This window comes from Lampris incognitus, chromosome 19 (genome assembly GCF_029633865.1).
Source record: "Lampris incognitus isolate fLamInc1 chromosome 19, fLamInc1.hap2, whole genome shotgun sequence".
NCBI lineage: Eukaryota > Metazoa > Chordata > Actinopteri > Lampriformes > Lampridae > Lampris > Lampris incognitus.
Window position 1 is genome coordinate 9155455 of NC_079229.1, and position 20293 is coordinate 9175747.

General features: G+C 44.2%; 1 protein-coding gene across 1 annotated transcript; it reads right to left on the reverse strand.

The window, feature by feature from the left end:
• Positions 1 to 96: 96 nt before the first annotated feature.
• tnfsf10 (TNF superfamily member 10) lies at positions 97 to 20240 on the reverse strand. Its single transcript, XM_056299169.1, has 6 exons — positions 20074 to 20240; positions 18748 to 18891; positions 11367 to 11412; positions 9274 to 9390; positions 7613 to 7860; positions 97 to 3249 (listed from the first exon to the last, which is right to left on the reverse strand). Exons 1-6 carry the CDS (start codon positions 20185 to 20187, stop codon positions 3040 to 3042), a joined length of 879 nt encoding a protein of 292 aa, XP_056155144.1. The 5' UTR covers positions 20188 to 20240; the 3' UTR covers positions 97 to 3039.
• Between the last annotated feature and the right edge of the window lie 53 nt (positions 20241 to 20293).

A 20293-nucleotide genomic window follows, 5' to 3' on the forward strand; every position in this document is an offset into this window, starting at 1 on the left:
GAGCGCCACCTCGACCTTCGTTTTGGTTTCTAATAAAATAACAACTTCGCGTTATATCTCTTCGACTGTGGCTTGAAGTTCTGGTGTTTTGTTTTTTTACATGTTTTCAGCCTATAAATGGCATATTGATTTACATTATTCCATTTTCCAAAGTGTGTCGTAGTGTTTTCGATTTTGGAAAAATTACCCTCGATTTGCCCGTTTGTGTGTGTGTTTGTTTTTGAACAAAATCATTTTGGGTATAACCCCTCCTAGAAACCGTCTGCTGCTTGGCTGCCGTCCATGTGACCAGGCTATATTAGAAACTCCCCCTTCCCCCCCCCCGTTCGTTTCGTCAGGGACTATTTTCTGGCGGAGGCGTACATCCTTATTCTCCGCTGTGGGGTCTCCGGTTTGTACGCCTCTGGCCGGCGGGAAAATACAACGGACAACAGTACGCTTTGGGAAAATGGTCGGGAACAATATAAAGTGTGCGCCTTTTGGTTAAATGAGCTGAAAAACTCAACAGAAAAGCCGGTATGGACCTTAAACGACGTGTTCACAACGCAGAGGGCCTAGTTTCGCTTCGCGGACTGATATTAAAACTAACAACATTAACTGTTGCGCGGCCACAGGTGCGCTGTTGCCGGGCAGCCTGGTTTTAGTAAACCTCCGCACCCTCCACCGTTCAACCACCATTATACAGGAAGTACCGCCCCTATTGTTGTTCCGCGACAGGCCTCTGCTGATAGCTACACCCCGTTCACGATGCTGACAACTACACCCTGTTCAAATGCGGGTAACTACACCCCGTTCAAGATGCTGATGACTACACCCTGTTCAAGATGCTGATAACTACACCCTGTTCAAATGCGGGTAACTACAACCTGTTCAAGATGCTGACAACTACACCCTGTTTAAGATGCTGACAACTACACCCTGTTTAAGATGCTGATGACTACACCCCTTTCGAGATGCTGACAACTACACCCTGTTCAAATGCGGGTAACTACACCCTGTTCAAGATGCTGACAACTACACTCTGTTCACGATGCTGATGACTACACCCCGTTCAATATGCTGATAACTACACCCTGTTCATGATGCTGATGACTACCCCCCGTTCAAGAGGCTGATAACTACACCCTGTTCACGATGCTGATGACTACACCCCGTTCAAGATGCTGACAACTACACCCCGTTCAAGATGCTGACAACTACACCCCGTTCAAGATGCGGATAACTACACCCTGTTCAAGATGCTGACAACTACACCCCGTTCAAGATGCTGACAACTACACCCTGTTCAAATGTGGGTAACTACACCCTGTTCAAGATGCTGACAACTACACCCTGTTCAAATGCGGGTAACTACACCCTGTTCAAGATGCTGACAACTACACCCCATTCAAGATGCTGACAACTACACCCCGTTCAAGATGCTGACAACTACATCCAGTTCAAATGCGGGTAACTACACCCCGTTCAAGATGCTGATAACTACACCCCGTTCAAGATGCTGATAACTACACCCCGTTCAAGATGTTGATAACTACACCCTGTTCAAGATGCTGACGACTACACCCCGTTCAAGATGCTGACAACTACACCCTGTTTAAGATGCTGATAACTACACCCCGTTCAAGATGCTGATAACTACACCCTGTGCAAGATGCTGACAACTACACCCTGTTCAAGATGCTGATAACTACACCCCGTTCAAGATGCTGATAACTACACCCTGTGCAAGATGCCGCTTCCCAGCTTTACGGAATCAGTGACTGGCCCGTCACCAATTAAGCCACGAGGTTACAGGTGGGTTGATGCTCACTGGGTGAGATAAAAGGCGAATTAAAGCTAGAGTAACATTGGGGATGACAGGAGAATTTGAAGAACATATGGTTCTTATTTTCATGGACATGTACACCCTTACACACTCACACAAACACACAAATCATACATAATGATTGAATTTATCGCTAAAGGTGTATCCAATTTTCCCCTCCATCTCTCTTGAGCACACACATACGTACACACACACACACACACACACACACACACACACACACACACACACACACACACACACACACACACACCAGTGATTGGTTCTCACACATTCAAGGCACTTCATCCCATAATCCATCCAAGTCTCTTTTCCATCCTCTGACAAGTAGATCAGTGATTCTGGACCCCCCCCCCCTCCAAAAAAAAAGTTTTTTAAACTATAATCCTGAAGATTTACATGCAAACAAATGTCCTTCTGGATACTCTGGCGTATTAAGACCACGGCTAATTGGCAAATATCCACTCGGTGAGCACTTTTGGCCTTGCTCATTTGAGTGGTTACCGATGGGGGTTTTTTTGGGTGGGGGGTCCTTGTGTCCCTTGTGTTAAGGCAGAGCACAGTAATCTCATTGTATTCTAATACACCTGAAAATAAAGTTGAACTTGAAAAACTATGATGCCAATTGGCATTTAACGTGTTCAGCTTAACATGCAGAAGTCAGGTAGGTAGCAGGGAGTGTGAAAAGGAAGCTAAACTGGTGTGGCTAACGAGCAGTTATGGCAGAACAAGCTGGTAAAGACCTTTACCATCAATAACAGCAATAGCTAAAACCCAGGTCCAGCCATCTTTTCTAGAGAGGACGCTGCCATGACAGAAGTGTAAATTTGTGGCGTTTCAAATTAACCTGTGGGATTTCAACTGCCCGGTTACTGTGTGGTCAAGTCGCGTTAATTCGAACAAAAATCCTTTTCAGGATTATTGCTTTAAGTGCGTGGAATGGCGACTTTGTCACTGAGACATGTTTTTCATTTTCCCTTTTTTACAGTTTTACTTGGCCAAGAAAAGCCCTGAATCCAAAGATTGATTACCTCACAATGGGGGAGGGGGGGGGGGGCTCGATCACAAGCATTGAAAACTAATTTGCGCAACAGTACTTGGAACCACCCCCCAAATCAGCTCGTGACTCCTCCGGGGGGTTGGGGTGGGGGGGGGGTGTCATGATTTCCAAGTTGAGAACCACGGCAGTAGACAACCCCTCGGCCGCTGACCCCCTAGCTGATGAGGAAGGCCCCAAAGAAGCTGCTCTTCTCATCCATGTCCACAGCTGACTCGTTGCTGACGGTGACAAACAGGCGGTCCCCGGCGCTGAGGGGGAACAGCCCCCCCTGGTGGGCGGAGTGCAGGGAGAACTGGGAGCCCCGGGACCAGCAGGAGGTGCGGCTGGTCTTCATCAGCAGGATGGGCACTGGGTAGGAGGTCATCTTGGGACAGAGAGGAAGAGGAAGGTAAGAGGAGGGTTTACCAGTTATGTGAGAGAGCAGTGCTTGTCTATATTAGATCGTGAAGTGCATTCACCATACTCTTGATTGTATGTAGTCGTGAACCAATGAACAGTGCCGAGGTTGGGGGTTCCATTCCCTGTATTGCTCACTGGTAAGAGCATAACACTAAGACTGCAGGAGTTGGGGGGTTTATGTCCCACTCAAAATGCGCTCATGGTACAGTAAGGTGGTCTGGATCAAGGCATATTGTTACTGAAAAATGTCTTCATCCATTCAGACTGGTATCTGTGCCCTAATGTAACTGGTGTACAACATTTGTAGTCTTGTATTTTTATCAACCCCTTCTCTTTCCTGGGAAACAGTTTTTTTTGTGTGTTGGTTAGGTCATCGTGTACTCATGTGCATGCATCAAAATCAAAACCGTTGCTATATCTGTGCAATCAGCACCCTTGGGTGTCACCTCCCTGCTAATCTCCAAAACTGTTGTCACGTAGTTAATTTATCAAGTGTGATGCAAGAAAAAAAATCCTCTGGGATGCAACTTGTGGTTGTTCTCCACAGAAAACTCTGCTCCCTCGCCGAGAATCCGCTGATTTGCATCCCGTTGTTTGGGATTTATCCATTTGGAGAAAGTGGGGGTTTCTGACTTTTTTATGTCCCACCCTTAGAAACACTCTCACAAAGCCATGTCAGCCCATCTTTACAATGTAAAGCACTCGTTTATTTGAATGTAAATTAAAGTTCCTCGCTGTGATTTCATGGTTCTGTTATACGTGACTGGTCCAGTCACATATAATAGACTGTATTATCTGTGGAGCTCCCACGTCTTCATGTCCCTGCTGACAAGGAAGATGGATTTAGTGTACGTTGTCCCATGTGGAGGCCATATACCATCTGGATTCCCATTGGTCATAAAGCTCGACTTCTAAGACGGGTAGTAAACGCCCGAGGAGATTTCTGGAAGGAGACTAATGAGCTTCTATCACTGATGCTTTTATCCCAAAACCGAGGGCATTATCCTCTTAATTTTATGTGGCTATTTCGGGATAATTAAAAGGATATAGTACTTATAATTGAGAGGTTCTGGGATCACATGTGAGCCCTCACCAGCCATGGATCAAATCCTGTCTGGAACATTGTCTCTCGTGTCTCCTCTCAAGCCCTCTTCCTATCACAGTAAAAGTAAATGAGCACATTTCAGAAAATAACGTGCGTGGACCTACAAACGGAGACTGCCCACGCTGCTTCGTAGGAGAAATGGCCAGAAGCTCCTCGTTCAATCTGTTTTAAAACACAGTCACACATAGTTTTCTGCTTAACTTTGTCCTCAGGTTATGTTTCCTATCACTCGAACTGCACCGTCAGTGGTTTGAGTTTTGTGCATTTAGACAGAGGAAATGTCTCTCCATTTTCCTTTTGATGTGGTGGAGAGCTTTCCTTGGAACAAATCTCTTCAATTGTGACAGGAGACGAATTACAATTACCCCCACATGGACCAGAGAGGTCCAGCTGGGTAGCAGCATGAGGGTTTGAAGAGGGAGGGAGACCACCCTTCAACCAGAGGCCTCAGGTACAGACATGCCTTCTTTTTAAAGATTTTCCTTTTTTGGGGGGCTGTTTTTTCCTTGTTTGGATAGAGAGCAGAGATAAAAGATGGGGTGGAGAGAGAGGAGGGAACGTGCAACAACAAAGGTTATGGACTCTGGGATTTGAACCAAGGATGTTCTTGGTAAGTCAGAGCCAACATAATGTTCATCAGATAGCTGAACCAGGTACCTCCTGGAAAACACGGCTCAACATGAAGGTGAATCGTTACCGGCGCCAAGTTTTTGCACACCGGGTGCAGCATGTTAACACATAAATCACGTGCCTTTTGTGCACATTTATGTTGCTTTTTATATGACTTTGTGCTTGTTTGCGTTGATTACTCTTTATGTAAGCTTTTACACTTCAACTAAGATTACAATAACATAAAGAGATTTTCATAAATATTTGCGATTTAAGTACAAGGGAAAAAAGTTCATCTGAATATTTCCTGAACATTGGGAGAATGCTGAATCCCTTAAAACCTGCCAACAGAATCACAAGTGTGTGGAGTTAGAAACAACGAGACAGGAGACGTGAGAGTAGACGTAGTCGAGGTAGTTTACTAGCTCCAACTTTGCATGTCATACGTTCGACAACGACACTGAACTGTGTACCGGAAGCGGAAGTGCATTATCTGACCCTTCACCTCTTCCCTTAAAGGTACACCGTCCTCTTAGGTGAATGTCTCTCGTTATATAGATGTGGGTCACCACAAGTGATTCATTCCTGCCTTTGTTTTTTACTTTTATAGAGTTTGCTCAAATTTGAATCAAACTAAAACCGAACCGCTACTATTTTTTGCTTCCATTATTACTTTGTCGTGTATTTTGTTTCTTTCCATTGAAAAATAAGTCTGAGTCTATTAGATGAGTTTTTCTATTTGTCTTTTTGAAGAGCTCTTGTTAGTTCATCATCTCAGCCGATGGTAACACTTTAGTATGGGGAACATAAAAAAACTTAATTACTAGTGAATTAGTAATGATCAAGATGTCACTTTAGTATGGGGAACATATTCTAAGTAACAAAAACTTAATTTAGAGTAATTTAACACTAAGAACACTTGTAGTTTTGTGTTTTGTTATGTAAGAACAGACCATATTCATTAAGTGCTAGTAAGGGAGAATAACTCCTCTTGTGGTACTACCACCTTATAAAGGCCATACTAAGCAAAGCATATTGAGATAATACTACTAATAAGCAATACTTCTGAGGTTATAGAGGGAAAACTCATAGTTAATGGCTTACTGGTTGTATAATAAGGCCATGCAGAATAAGGCATTAATGAGTACATAATTTTGACCAATTAAGAGCCAATATGTTGCTAATTTGCATGCTAATAAGCATCTAATTAATGGTGACTACGTTCCCCATACTAAAGTGCTACCCAGCCGACTTATGCTCATTTACACTCAGCCAATCAGATCAAACTATGAAACCCCGCCCACCCTTACATCAGACCTTGCGTGTACTTGTCACTCGAAAGTCAGCTCATGAATATTAATGAGGACTAGATTGCTCCCTCAGTTCTTTTGACAGCTGAGAACAGTTACAGATGAAGGTATAAAAAAGCAAGTGATTTACAATTAAAAATTAAAGTGCTGAATTTTTCATCGTCATCTTCGAGGTTTCAGGCATGAAACATTAAATCTGATTGCCGATTTTAGTCTGAGCCCCCCAACATCTTCTTTTTACCCCCCCCGCCCCTTTTCTCTCCCAATTGTACTTGGCCAGTAACCCCACTCTTCCGAGCCGTCCCGATCTCTGCTCCACCCCTTCTGCTGATCCGGGGAGGGCTGGTGACTCCACACGTCTCCTCCGATACGTGTAGTAAATAAATAATCACTACATTTATATGGCGCTTTTCTAGACACCCTAAGCACATGTGGAGTCGCCAGCCGCTTCTTTTCACTTGACGGTGAGGAATTTCGCCAGGGGGACGTAGCGCGCGGGAGGGTCACGCTACCCCCCCCCAATTCCCCCTCCCCCCGAACAGGCGCCCCGACCGACCAGAGGAGGCGCTGGTCATCGCCGCCCACCACTTCCTGTCTCCTCTGGATGACTTCTTGGTGGTTGTGGATTGAGTTGGGGTCGTCCGTAACCAGGACACGTACCCACATCCGGCTTCCCACCCGCGGACACGGCCAGTTGTGTCTGTAGGGACGCCCGACCAAGCCGGAGGTAACACGGGGGTTCGAACCAGCGATCCCCGTGTTGGTAGGCAATGGAATAGACCACTACGCCACCCGGACGCCCCCCTAAGTCTAAGTCTATCAGATGAGTTTTTCTGTTTCTCTTCCTGAAAGCGCTCTCGTTAGTTCATCTTTTCTCGGCCGATGTTTTTTTTCCTCCTGACACTTATGACGTCACCAGACACGCTCATTTACAGTCAGGTCAAACTGTGAAACCCCGCCCACCCTTACATCGAACCTTGCGTGTACTTGTCACTCGGTCAGCCCGTGAATATTAATGAGGACTAACTAGACTAGTTACAAAGAAAAAGAAAAATCAAAGTTTTCATCTTCAAGGATTTTAGACATGAAATGTTAAATCTGATTGCCGGTTTCAGTCTGGACCCAACGTCTTGATGGCAACGTGGGTAGGACATCGACGCAGTGTTTTGACAGCAAAGAGGAAGTGAGAGGAGAGGGGGGGTCGGCTGATCATGCACGAGACTGCGAGCAATGAGCAATGCAAGCGTGCAGCTCCTGCAGAGCGGCCGGGGTTCGGGAGGAGGGATGAGCGAGCGACCCCTCACCTTCTTATAGATGTACTGCAGTAGCGGCTTCCCTCTGTCCTCGGCCTCTTCCCCTTCCTCCTCATCGTCCTTGTCCTTCTCTGGGGCGTGGGTGTGCCTGAAGTAGGTCTGGGCATAGACGTAGTACAGGCCCGGCTGGGGCACCACCAGTTCCCCATCAACCAGCTGGACGTCCTGGAGGAAGGCCAGCCCCCGCTTGCCCTCCCACCGTGAGATTTTCTGGCCCTGCACACGCTGTCCAAGAGAACCTGGAACCGGGCAGACATGCAAAGGGGTCCAAACACACTAAAATAAATCAGACGGCAATCGATGCAGAGCACAGTTTGTCAGTAAAAGAGCAGAGTTTTCCATATGTCAACGTTATTAGCTCTACGTCCGATTTTAAAATATGACTTTTTTTTTTATTCATATTAACTAGAGTTAGAGCAGTTGTAGCCAATGTAGATACCCTTTTTATTTAACTATCCTGCATGTACCGAGGACCGGGCGATATGAACAAAATCAAATGATATTTTTGACTGAATACCTCCGTCAATATATTGAAGATAGTGTAGAGATGACTACTGGTGCTCTCACAAAATATTTAAACAATGACATTTTTGATAAACCCTCATTAGTAACGTGGATATGATGTCAAAACGGATAGAGACAGATAATATAACCGCTAGAACAGTCTAATAAGTTCAGAAAATTGCGTCTCTTTAGTGTAATGCAGCCTTTAAAACCAGGAAAGGTTAACACTTAAGTCATATCACATACGATATCCAAAATCCCATATCGATAAAATATCGACTTTGCTCAGCCCTACATGTAATAATACTATTTTTTTATAAATTGCCCTGGACATATTCCACCTTGTCCTGTGGTTTATTCTTTCTTTCCTCCTTTTGAATTGTATCCTTTTTTATGTTCTTTCAGGGCGTACCTATTGCATGTGGAAAAGCAAATGGAGATATACATCAGAAAATATATACATAAAATATTTAAAGACACAACTTACCTTAAATGTACCTCAAATCAGTGCTGTTTATGGAGGCAGCCAGGGTTGACCATTGTCATGGCTACTTTAGTATGGTAATAATGATTCATGAAAACGACTGACAAGTCAAGTGACTTAATTCTCCTGAATCTACAGCCTATTACCCCTGCATCCACTTTATTCTTGAACCTAACTCGGTGGAAAAACCAAATTAGTGATTTACAACCTAGAAAAATGATTTTTAATGGTTCTTGAACAGCTAGTGACCGTATCATAACTTTGGCTAAAGAAGGCTGAGGAGAGAAGGGAGTTTGATTTTCATCCAGAACGATTCCTTTTTTGGCAGTGGCACATGTGGTGCGGGGTACATTCTTCACATCTGTACGGACCAGGGCAACAGGATAGAAAAATTAAAACCCTTTCAACCGTGAGGTCTAAAAGTTGGCAGCTCGTTTCAAGCCCAGGAAACATTAAGGATATATAGCACACCTTGACCCCTCTGGGTCAACGGTGCTCCCTGGTGGGCAAGTGATTTCCAACAGCCAGAGAGCACATCCAGGTGGTACACACCTGTCCTCCAAAACACATTCCTCAGTCTGAGAAGCATCCACGAGGAAACAAAAACAAAAACACCCAACGCTGATAGACTTGTTTCGAGATGCCACGGATGAGCAGAACTCACCTCCACCCTCCCGCTGGTCCTTGGGCAGGAAGCTGCCGGTGACATGGGCTGCGACTTTGGGCCGAGGCGACGCCCTGTCGTCCATCACAAGCGATGGAAGCACCCGCGACACCTCATCTGAGATGGAAGAAATGGACAAGGGGGGGAAAAAAATCAGCAATGGCTGAAATGTCAGGCTAACTGTATGCGATATGGACTCGTACCCTCCGGGGCTGAGTGTGTCTGCATTTTCACTAACGCAAGGTGGGAAATCATCGAGGCTCAGAAATGAAATTGAGGTGTTCCTCTTTCAAAGTCAAGCATCCGGCATTTTGAACCTTGCACACGTCACCTGTCAGTTATGGCGCTTGATTCTCTCTGATTTTGAGAAGACAATAGTAGGACTGCGTCAATATTCCCTGCAGAAGTGATAAGATCGATTATTACAAGTTACATTCTCCCTCTGTCGGAGTTCTGCCTGCTCTTGGTTAGAGACTGCGTGATGGGCCAGAGACGTTATCGTCTCCAGATCTGTACACAGTGACAAAGTCTGGTAGCGGTGTGTGAACCGAGTGTCTCTCTTCTGGCTGAGTCACTGCACATTTCTGCTTTAACATTCCAAAAGTATGACAAATGGAAGACATGCTCTTCAAAATTAGCATTTTTTTTTGTGAGGGCAAATCAAGTTGCTTACTTCTAATCTCTGACCGCAGATCAGCTACACTACGGTTACATTGTTTTAACAGACGCCTGCGTGTGTAGTAGGACGAGGAGGGGGTTCGAAGGTGCCCCTTCTTATGCCAAATGGTAAGGGCCTGGTAACAGAGGGAGGTGTGAAAGCCATTGGAGCGTCTCTAGAAGCGGTGCTGGAGGGTCCTGGCAGAAGGCGAGGACAAAGGGAGATGACCTCTTGAAACAATACAGAAGTTCTTGCTTCCCAGCAGGAGGGAAGTTCACTAAGATAACATGCCTCCTCCCAGACTGGATGATGGAGAGACTCTTAAGTATGCACCATTGTGATAGAAACTACCCCCGTCTCCATGATAAAAGGGACTCTAGGTACATGGCGGTGTAGTAAGGATGCTGGGCTCTGAGGTCGGGGCACGCACGAGCGTCTGAGCTTCTGCGTCTGTTCGTTGAACATATATTCAAATCGTGTGACGACACTGTAAGAGACGTTTGTCTCGCTCCTCGGTTCATGTCAGAGTGGAATTGAATGATTGCCACGATGTTTTGATTTTTTTGTTTTTTGTTTTTGTTTTTGAAACATCCTGGCTATTTTATTTATATATATTATTGATATTTATAATATATATAAAATTCAGATTATTTTGATTATTGTTATTTGAATAGTATCTTATTAATTTATTAATAATAAATAATTTAATAATGCATAATAATTTATTAATTTATTATTATGTTAATCTGGATTATTTTGCTCCTTGTTGAGCACTTTCCCCACTGTTGAGGCTTTCATTTAAGTAGTTATATATATATATATATATATATATATATAGGGGAAAAACTTTAATACATTGCAGTACAATACTTTGTACTGCAATGTATTCAAGTCTTTTTTCCTACATCTATCTTCATATATATATATATATATATATATATATATATATGTGTGTGTGTGTGTGTGTGTGTGTGTGTGTGTGGAATACCACATGCTGTAACTCTGGTGGAGGTCAGTCAGACTCTCACAGGCCGGTCGGCTTACAAAAGTACAGCTTTGTTGAAAAATACACTTCAGATAATGATGTATTGCCTCCAAAGTCGTGTACAGCACCTTTGAAACGAATTCTTCGGTTTATCAGAGACCCCATCAGTAAAGGATCACAGAAACCGACAGATTCCCACACACACACACACACACAGATACACACAAAAACACACAAAAACACGCGCCATCGACAGCAGAGCATTCTGGGAACATGTCAAGTTAGGGTTAACCTTCATAAGCCTGACATACAAACGTGCGTCTACACGCTGCACATGTGGCTGGACCCGGGGTGTGTAACCTGTGTGTGTGTGTGTGTGTGTGTGTGTGTGTGTGTGTGTGTGTGTGTGTGTGTGTGTGTGTGTGTGTGTGTGTGTTCACGTGGTCTTACCTCTGACTGCAGAGGAGATCTCTCTCTGGTAGCGCTGGGACAGAGACTGCAGAGGAAAACACACAACAACGTCTCACACACTTTGTGTCATCACCGCCCTTCTCCCACTCGTCTCGACGGAGCAGCGCCCGCTCAGCGCGGCGGTGACACGCGCTGCCTCCGCCATCCGTTACCGAGACCCAACATCTGCAAGACATCAACACGATGTCTCCAGTTAAGCCCCGGTCGAGTCTGGCGCTGATTATTAAAAACCGTGTCATGGATTAGACGACATAAAATGCAGCCCGCCCTTCCTCGTTTCTCAGCTCTTCCCACGAGCCGTGTCTCCAACACGGAGTGTACACGCAGCTCTGCTCAAGCCATGTTTTACCACGCCATGTCTCTTATTTATCAGGGAATAAATAGATATGATATCTGTTTATCCTCTGACGTCATACTGACCACGTTTCATTTGATATGTATTTATCCTCTGACATCATACTGACCACGTTTCATTTGATATCTATTTATCCTCTAAAGTCATACTGACAACATTTCATTTGATATGTATTTATCCTCTGACGTCATACTGACGACATTTCATTTGATATGTATTTATCCTCTGACGTCATACTGACGACATTTCATTTGATATCTATTTATCCTCTGACGTCATGCTGACCACATTTCATTTGATATGTATTTATCCTCTGACGTCATACTGACAACATTTCATTTGATATGTATTTATCCTCTGACGTCATACTGACGACATTTCATTTGATATCTATTTATCCTCTGACGTCATACTGACGACATTTCATTTGATATGTATTTATCCTCTGACGTCATGCTGACCACATTTCATTTGATATGTATTTATTCTCTGACGTCATACTGACGACATTTCATTTGATATGTATTTATCCTCTGACGTCATACTGACGACATTTCATTTGATATGTATTTATTCTCTGACGTCATACTGACCACATTTCATTTGATATGTATTTATCCTCTGACGTCATACTGACAACATTTCATTTGATATGTATTTATTCTCTGACGTCATACTGACGACATTTCATTTGATATGTATTTATCCTCTGACGTCATACTGACAACATTTCATTTGATATGTATTTATTCTCTGACGTCATGCTGACCACATTTCATTTGATATGTATTTATCCTCTGACGTCATACTGACGACATTTCATTTGATATGTATTTATCCTCTGACGTCATACTGACGACATTTCATTTGATATGTATTTATTCTCTGACGTCATACTGACAACATTTCATTTGATATGTATTTATTCTCTGACGTCATGCTGACCACGTTTCATTTGATATGTATTTATCCTCTGACGTCATACTGACGACATTTCATTTGATATGTATTTATTCTCTGACGTCATGCTGACCACGTTTCATTTGATATGTATTTATTCTCTGACGTCATGCTGACCACATTTCATTTGATATGTATTTATCCTCTGACGTCATACTGACAACATTTCATTTGATATGTATTTATTCTCTGACGTCATGCTGACCACATTTCATTTGATATGTATTTATTCTCTGACGTCATACTGACGACATTTCATTTGATATGTATTTATCCTCTGACGTCATACTGACCACGTTTCATTTGATATGTATTTATCCTCTGACGTCATACTGACTACGTTTCATTTGATATCTATTTATCCTCTGACGTCATACTGACAACATTTCATTTGATATGTATTTATCCTCTGACGTCATACTGACCACGTTTCATTTGATATGTATTTATCCTCTGACATCATACTGACCACGTTTCATTTGATATGTATTTATCCTCTGACGTCATACTGACAACATTTCATTTGATATCTATTTATCCTCTGACGTCATACTGACAACATTTCATTTGATATGTATTTATCCTCTGACGTCATACTGACAACGTTTCATTTGATATCTATTTATCCTCTGACGTCATGCTGGCGACATTTCATTTGATATGTATTTATCCTCTGGCGTCATACTGGCGACATTTCATTTGATATCTATTTATCCTCTGACGTCATGCTGGCGACATTTCATTTGATATGTATTTATCCTCTGACGTCATACTGACCACATTTCATTTGATATGTATTTATCCTCTGACGTCATACTGACAACATTTCATTTGATATGTATTTATCCTCTGACGTCATACTGACCACATTTCATTTGATATGTATTTATCCTCTGACGTCATACTGACAACATTTCATTTGATATGTATTTATCCTCTGACGTCATACTGACAACATTTCATTTGATATGTATTTATCCTCTGACGTCATACTGACAACGTTTCATTTGATATCTATTTATCCTCTGACGTCATGCTGGCGACATTTCATTTGATATGTATTTATCCTCTGGCGTCATACTGGCGACATTTCATTTGATATCTATTTATCCTCTGACGTCATACTGACAACATTTCATTTGATATCTATTTATCCTCTGACGTCATGCTGGCGACATTTCATTTGATATGTATTTATCCTCTGACGTCATACTGACAACATTTCATTTGATATGTATTTATCCTCTGACGTCATACTGACAACATTTCATTTGATATGTATTTATCCTCTGACGTCATACTGACCACATTTCATTTGATATGTATTTATCCTCTGACGTCATACTGACGACATTTCATTTGATATGTATTTATCCTCTGACGTCATGCTGACCACATTTCATTTGATATGTATTTATTCTCTGACGTCATACTGACGACATTTCATTTGATATGTATTTATCCTCTGACGTCATACTGACGACATTTCATTTGATATGTATTTATTCTCTGACGTCATACTGACCACATTTCATTTGATATGTATTTATCCTCTGACGTCATACTGACAACATTTCATTTGATATGTATTTATTCTCTGACGTCATACTGACGACATTTCATTTGATATGTATTTATCCTCTGACGTCATACTGACAACATTTCATTTGATATGTATTTATTCTCTGACGTCATGCTGACCACATTTCATTTGATATGTATTTATCCTCTGACGTCATACTGACGACATTTCATTTGATATGTATTTATCCTCTGACGTCATACTGACGACATTTCATTTGATATGTATTTATCCTCTGACGTCATGCTGGCGACATTTCATTTGATATGTATTTATCCTCTGACGTCATACTGACAACATTTCATTTGATATGTATTTATTCTCTGACGTCATGCTGACCACATTTCATTTGATATGTATTTATTCTCTGACGTCATACTGACGACATTTCATTTGATATCTATTTATCCTCTGACGTCATACTGACAACATTTCATTTGATATGTATTTATCCTCTGACGTCATACTGACCACGTTTCATTTGATATGTATTTATCCTCTGACGTCATACTGACAACATTTCATTTGATATGTATTTATTCTCTGACGTCATGCTGACCACATTTCATTTGATATGTATTTATTCTCTGACGTCATACTGACGACATTTCATTTGATATCTATTTATCCTCTGACGTCATACTGACAACATTTCATTTGATATGTATTTATCCTCTGACGTCATACTGACCACGTTTCATTTGATATGTATTTATCCTCTGACGTCATACTGACTACGTTTCATTTGATATCTATTTATCCTCTGACGTCATACTGACAACATTTCATTTGATATGTATTTATCCTCTGACGTCATACTGACCACGTTTCATTTGATATGTATTTATCCTCTGACATCATACTGACCACGTTTCATTTGATATGTATTTATCCTCTGACGTCATACTGACAACATTTCATTTGATATCTATTTATCCTCTGACGTCATGCTGGCGACATTTCATTTGATATGTATTTATCCTCTGACGTCATACTGACCACATTTCATTTGATATGTATTTATCCTCTGACGTCATACTGACAACATTTCATTTGATATGTATTTATCCTCTGACGTCATACTGACAACATTTCATTTGATATGTATTTATCCTCTGACGTCATACTGACAACGTTTCATTTGATATCTATTTATCCTCTGACGTCATGCTGGCGACATTTCATTTGATATGTATTTATCCTCTGGCGTCATACTGGCGACATTTCATTTGATATCTATTTATCCTCTGACGTCATACTGACAACATTTCATTTGATATCTATTTATCCTCTGACGTCATGCTGGCGACATTTCATTTGATATGTATTTATCCTCTGACGTCATACTGACAACATTTCATTTGATATGTATTTATCCTCTGACGTCATACTGACAACATTTCATTTGATATGTATTTATCCTCTGACGTCATACTGACCACATTTCATTTGATATGTATTTATCCTCTGACGTCATACTGACGACATTTCATTTGATATGTATTTATCCTCTGACGTCATACTGACAACATTTCATTTGATATGTATTTATCCTCTGACGTCATACTGGCGACATTTCATTTGATATGTATTTATCCTCTGACGTCATACTGGCGACATTTCATTTGATATCTATTTATCCTCTGACGTCATACTGACCAAATTTCATTTGATATGTATTTATCCTCTGACGTCATACTGACAACATTTCATTTGATATGTATTTATTCTCTGACGTCATACTGACAACATTTCATTTGATATGTATTTATCCTCTGACGTCATACTGACGACATTTCATTTGATATGTATTTATCCTCTGACGTCATACTGACAACATTTCATTTGATATGTATTTATCCTCTGACGTCATACTGACGACATTTCATGTTCTTACTCAAGTTTAGTTTCACTTAAATGGCTGGAACAGAAAAGCTCCAAAAACACAAAACCAGATAAATATATGGTGTGTGTGTGTGTGTGTGTGTGTGTGTGTGTGTGTGTGTGTGTGTGTGTGTGTGTGTGTGCGTGCGTGCGTGTGTGCTTGTTTTTGTGTGTGTGTGTGCGCATGTGTGTTGTGTGTGTGCGTGCATGTGTGTGTGCAAGTGTGTCTGTGTGCATGCATGTGCGTGTGTGCACGTGTGTATGTGTGCATGCATGTGCGTGTGCATGTGTGTATGTGTTCATGCATGTGCATGTGTGTGCATGTATTGTGTGTGTATGGGTGTGTGTATGCATGCTTGTGCAAGTGTGTGTGTGTGTGTGTGTGTGTGCATGCTTGTGCAAGTGTGTGTGTGTGTGTGTGTGTGTGTGTGCATCTTTGTGTGTGTGTGGGGGGGGGGGTCAGGTGAGCACATTCCTGTGCTGATTAAACCACGCTGAGGATCACATCGCATTGGCAGCTATGAAGGAAGCTATTGTGTGTGTGTGTGTGTGTGTGTGTGTGTGTGTGTGTGTGCCCTGAGTACAAAATGTCCCCCAGACACTGATTAGGGATCAGTTTAGCGTTGTTTCATAATGGTAGGGGTGGAGATTGGGAGCACAGTGAGCTGATTGTAGGTCAGCAGGGTAATCATAACAGTAATGTCCCTCCCATCAAAGCACAGTTCACCCCCGCCGCCCAGCAAGACAGACGGGCCTATTGTCCAGACTCAACCTGAGCCCGCGGTGCCTCTGTCCAAGCCAGTTATCCATCACAAGGTAATTTCCCATATCCTCTTCTGAATGACAGGAATCAGGAAGAGACCCATAACAAGTTAACACTTCACTATACAGTGAAAAGGTAAACTAGAGGTTTGTGGCCCAACAACCCAACTCTCTAGCCATACCAAAATATAGCTCACTGCAGCTAGCCAGATAAGGACTGCGTCATCTCAGTCACTCGGACCTTCATCAGACATGAAATAACAGTGAACAGACATTGCAGATGTGCTGCCCCGGTATGCCTCATCCCTCACGAAGCCTCTAATTTCATCCATTTAACCTAATTTTACGCAACAGGCAGCACAGGGGGCGCAGTGGTTTGCACTGGTACCTCACAGCAAGAAGGCCCTAGGTTTGAACCCCAGGCTGTCCCAGGTCCTTTCTGTGTGTCTGCGTGGGGTTTCCTGCCACCCCGGTTTCCTCCCACCATCAAAAAGACATGCATGTTAGGGTTAATACTCCTGCCTGTGCCCCTGAGCAAGGCAATGGAAAGAAGAACTGGAGTTGGTCCCCGGGCGCTGCAGCTGCCCACTGCTCCTACACAATAGGATGGGTTACATGCTGAGGATGGATTTCCCCCAAGGGGACTGATAAAGTACATCTTAATCTTAATTAGTATTTCAGAATCTTTATATGCAAGGGGTTGTGCAATATGTGCACCCCTGTATGTGTAATTAGTGGTGTGATGTGCTACTGTATGTGTTTTGTTGTTTGTTTTTTTGGGGGGGAAGGGGATCACCCCAATTGTACCCGGCCAATTACCCCACTCTTCCGAGCCGTCCGGGTCGCTGCTCCATCCCCTCTGCTGATCCGGGGAGAGCTGCAGACTACCACATGCCTCCTCCCATACATGTGGAGTCGCCAGCCGCTTCTTTTCACCTGACAGTGAGGAGTTTCACCAGCGGGGACGTAGTGCGTGGGAGGGTCACGCTATTTCCCCCCAGTTCCCCCTCCCTCCCCGAACAGGCGCCCCCACCGACCAGAGGAGATGCTAGTGCAGCGCAATGGGGCTCTGGTCCTCGAAACCCCCTTCAGCGTGCAGGTCCGAGTCATCCCCGCCCACCACCTCCTCTCTCCTCTGGACTAGGATGACTTCTTGGTGGTTGCGGATTGAGTTGGGGTCGTCCGCAACCAGGACACGTACCCACATCCGGCTCCCCACCCGCAGACACAGCCAATTGCGTCTGTGGGGGACGCCCGACCGAGCTGGACGTAACACGGGGATTCGAACCAGCGATCCCCGTGTTGGTAGGCAACGGAATAGCCCGCCGCGCCACCCGGATGCCTCATGCTGTTTGGTTTTTTTGATCATTATTACTAGTCTGGGGGCGTCTATGATGCGCAGCACTGCAGTCCCAGGCAGATCCCCCTACAGAGACCACACAGTGTCTCACATCACATACGTAGCGTGACGCCTGATAAGCTTTGCTACGGGCGGGTCTCGTCACTGCGTATATTTGGTGCAGGCGGAGGTTCTGCCAGGTCTTCAGCCAAAACACAGCAACCCATGTGCAAATCTCTCTCTCTCTTCCAAACCAGAAGTTTCCACTTTCCCATTCGCGTTATTCTGCTACCACAAAGCCGCCGCTAGTGTTACCGAGCGTGCTCCTCATGAGGAGGCAGTTTGAGTCTAGATGGGAATCAAAGGCGTTGACGGGAGAGGTGACGCAGGGCCTGCCTATGAAACTTCTTCCTCGGGGGTTCCCGGGTTTCCTTTACGGTGCGTGCGTGCGCGCGGGACTTCCGCGCGGGTTCTCTACCTTCTCGATGAGGAAGTGGAGCTGCTCCGTGACCTGCCAGCACGGGTCCGCGCGCCTCTCGGCGGCGACGCGCGCCGCGGAGGCGCTCCGCAGGTCGGTGCGCGTCAAACAGGAAACGCTGCTCCTGGCGAACGTCTCTTTCATCTGCAGGCCAAACACGACAGATAGAGAGATATAAATATATGTAAACATATACATATATATGTAAATATATAACTATATATGTTTCTGTGTGTGTGTGTGTGTATACACACGTATATATATACGTGTATATACATATATACATATATATATACATATATATACACGTGTGTGTGTATACACATATATACGTATACATATATACGTATATATACATATATACGTGTATATATATATATACATATACGTGTGTGTGTATGTATGTATGTATGTATGTGTGTGTGTATATATATATATATATATATATGTGTACATATATATAATATGAGTGTTGCATGTTATTCCAGAATCACAGAGTAAATCCTCTTTAATGCCGTCGTCCATTATCGTTCGCACGTTTTGTTTACTCCGGTGCCGGCGGCGCAGCGTGGTCGTCCTAATTTCCCGGCTTTGCAGTACGGACATGACAAAACGTCAAGGCATCTCGAACCCGTTGCTCGCGGGGGCTCGGTTACCCCTTCTCGCGCCTGTCTGATCGCCGGCTAGTCGTTAATGCGCGCGCTGTAAACCCACACACAGTTGTTCTGGACGGAGCCCAGCTGACAAATGGGCTCAGCACGTACAGCGGCGCTGGAAGTTGGGGGGGGGTAGTGACGTAAACGCGAGCTGGAGGAGCTGTGGAGGATCGCGACCGTGTTGATTATAGAGCAGAAACGCGTGTTTACCGGAGGAGCAACTTCCTTATGCCGGGAATGACCCCATGTCACGTCTGTTCTGCCGAAACGAAAGCGACGTACGTGCGCGTTGGCACCGCGCACGGAAGCGCGGCTGCAGGATCGGCGCGCGAGAGACGCCCGGAGCCCCGAGCCCAAGGAAGCCCCGCGCAGCGCAATGGAAAGACCGCTTCTTAATGAGCCCCGAGCCCCTGTTCGTCCTGCGGGTACGTTCCGACAAAGCGGAGCAACTTTCTCGCTGTAAAACGCGCGTCGTCAGTGCGCCATCGCCTCCACTCTCGCTCTCTCTCTCTCTCTCTCTCATCTCTCTCTCTCTCTCTCTCTCTCTCTCTCTCTCTCTCTCTCTCTCTCTCTCTCTCCCCCTTTTGCGGCCGTGGACGCCGGACCCACCGAACCCGCACCCCCCACCCCCCCGCACCCCCCCACTTCCACGCCGCCCCCGCGACCTTACCGAGCTGAGGACGTGGGTGAAGTGGAGCACGGTGATGGTCACGGCCACGGTCTGCAGCAGAACCGCCAAGAGCAGCAGAACCCCGAGATGCGGGACGCTGCCGGAGCCCGTCATAACGACAAGACCCCCCCCCCCTGTTCCGCTCCGGTTCCGCTCCGCTCCGCTCCGCTCCGCTCCGCTCCGTGTCCAAGACCCAGAACAAGAACAATGGCAGAGAACA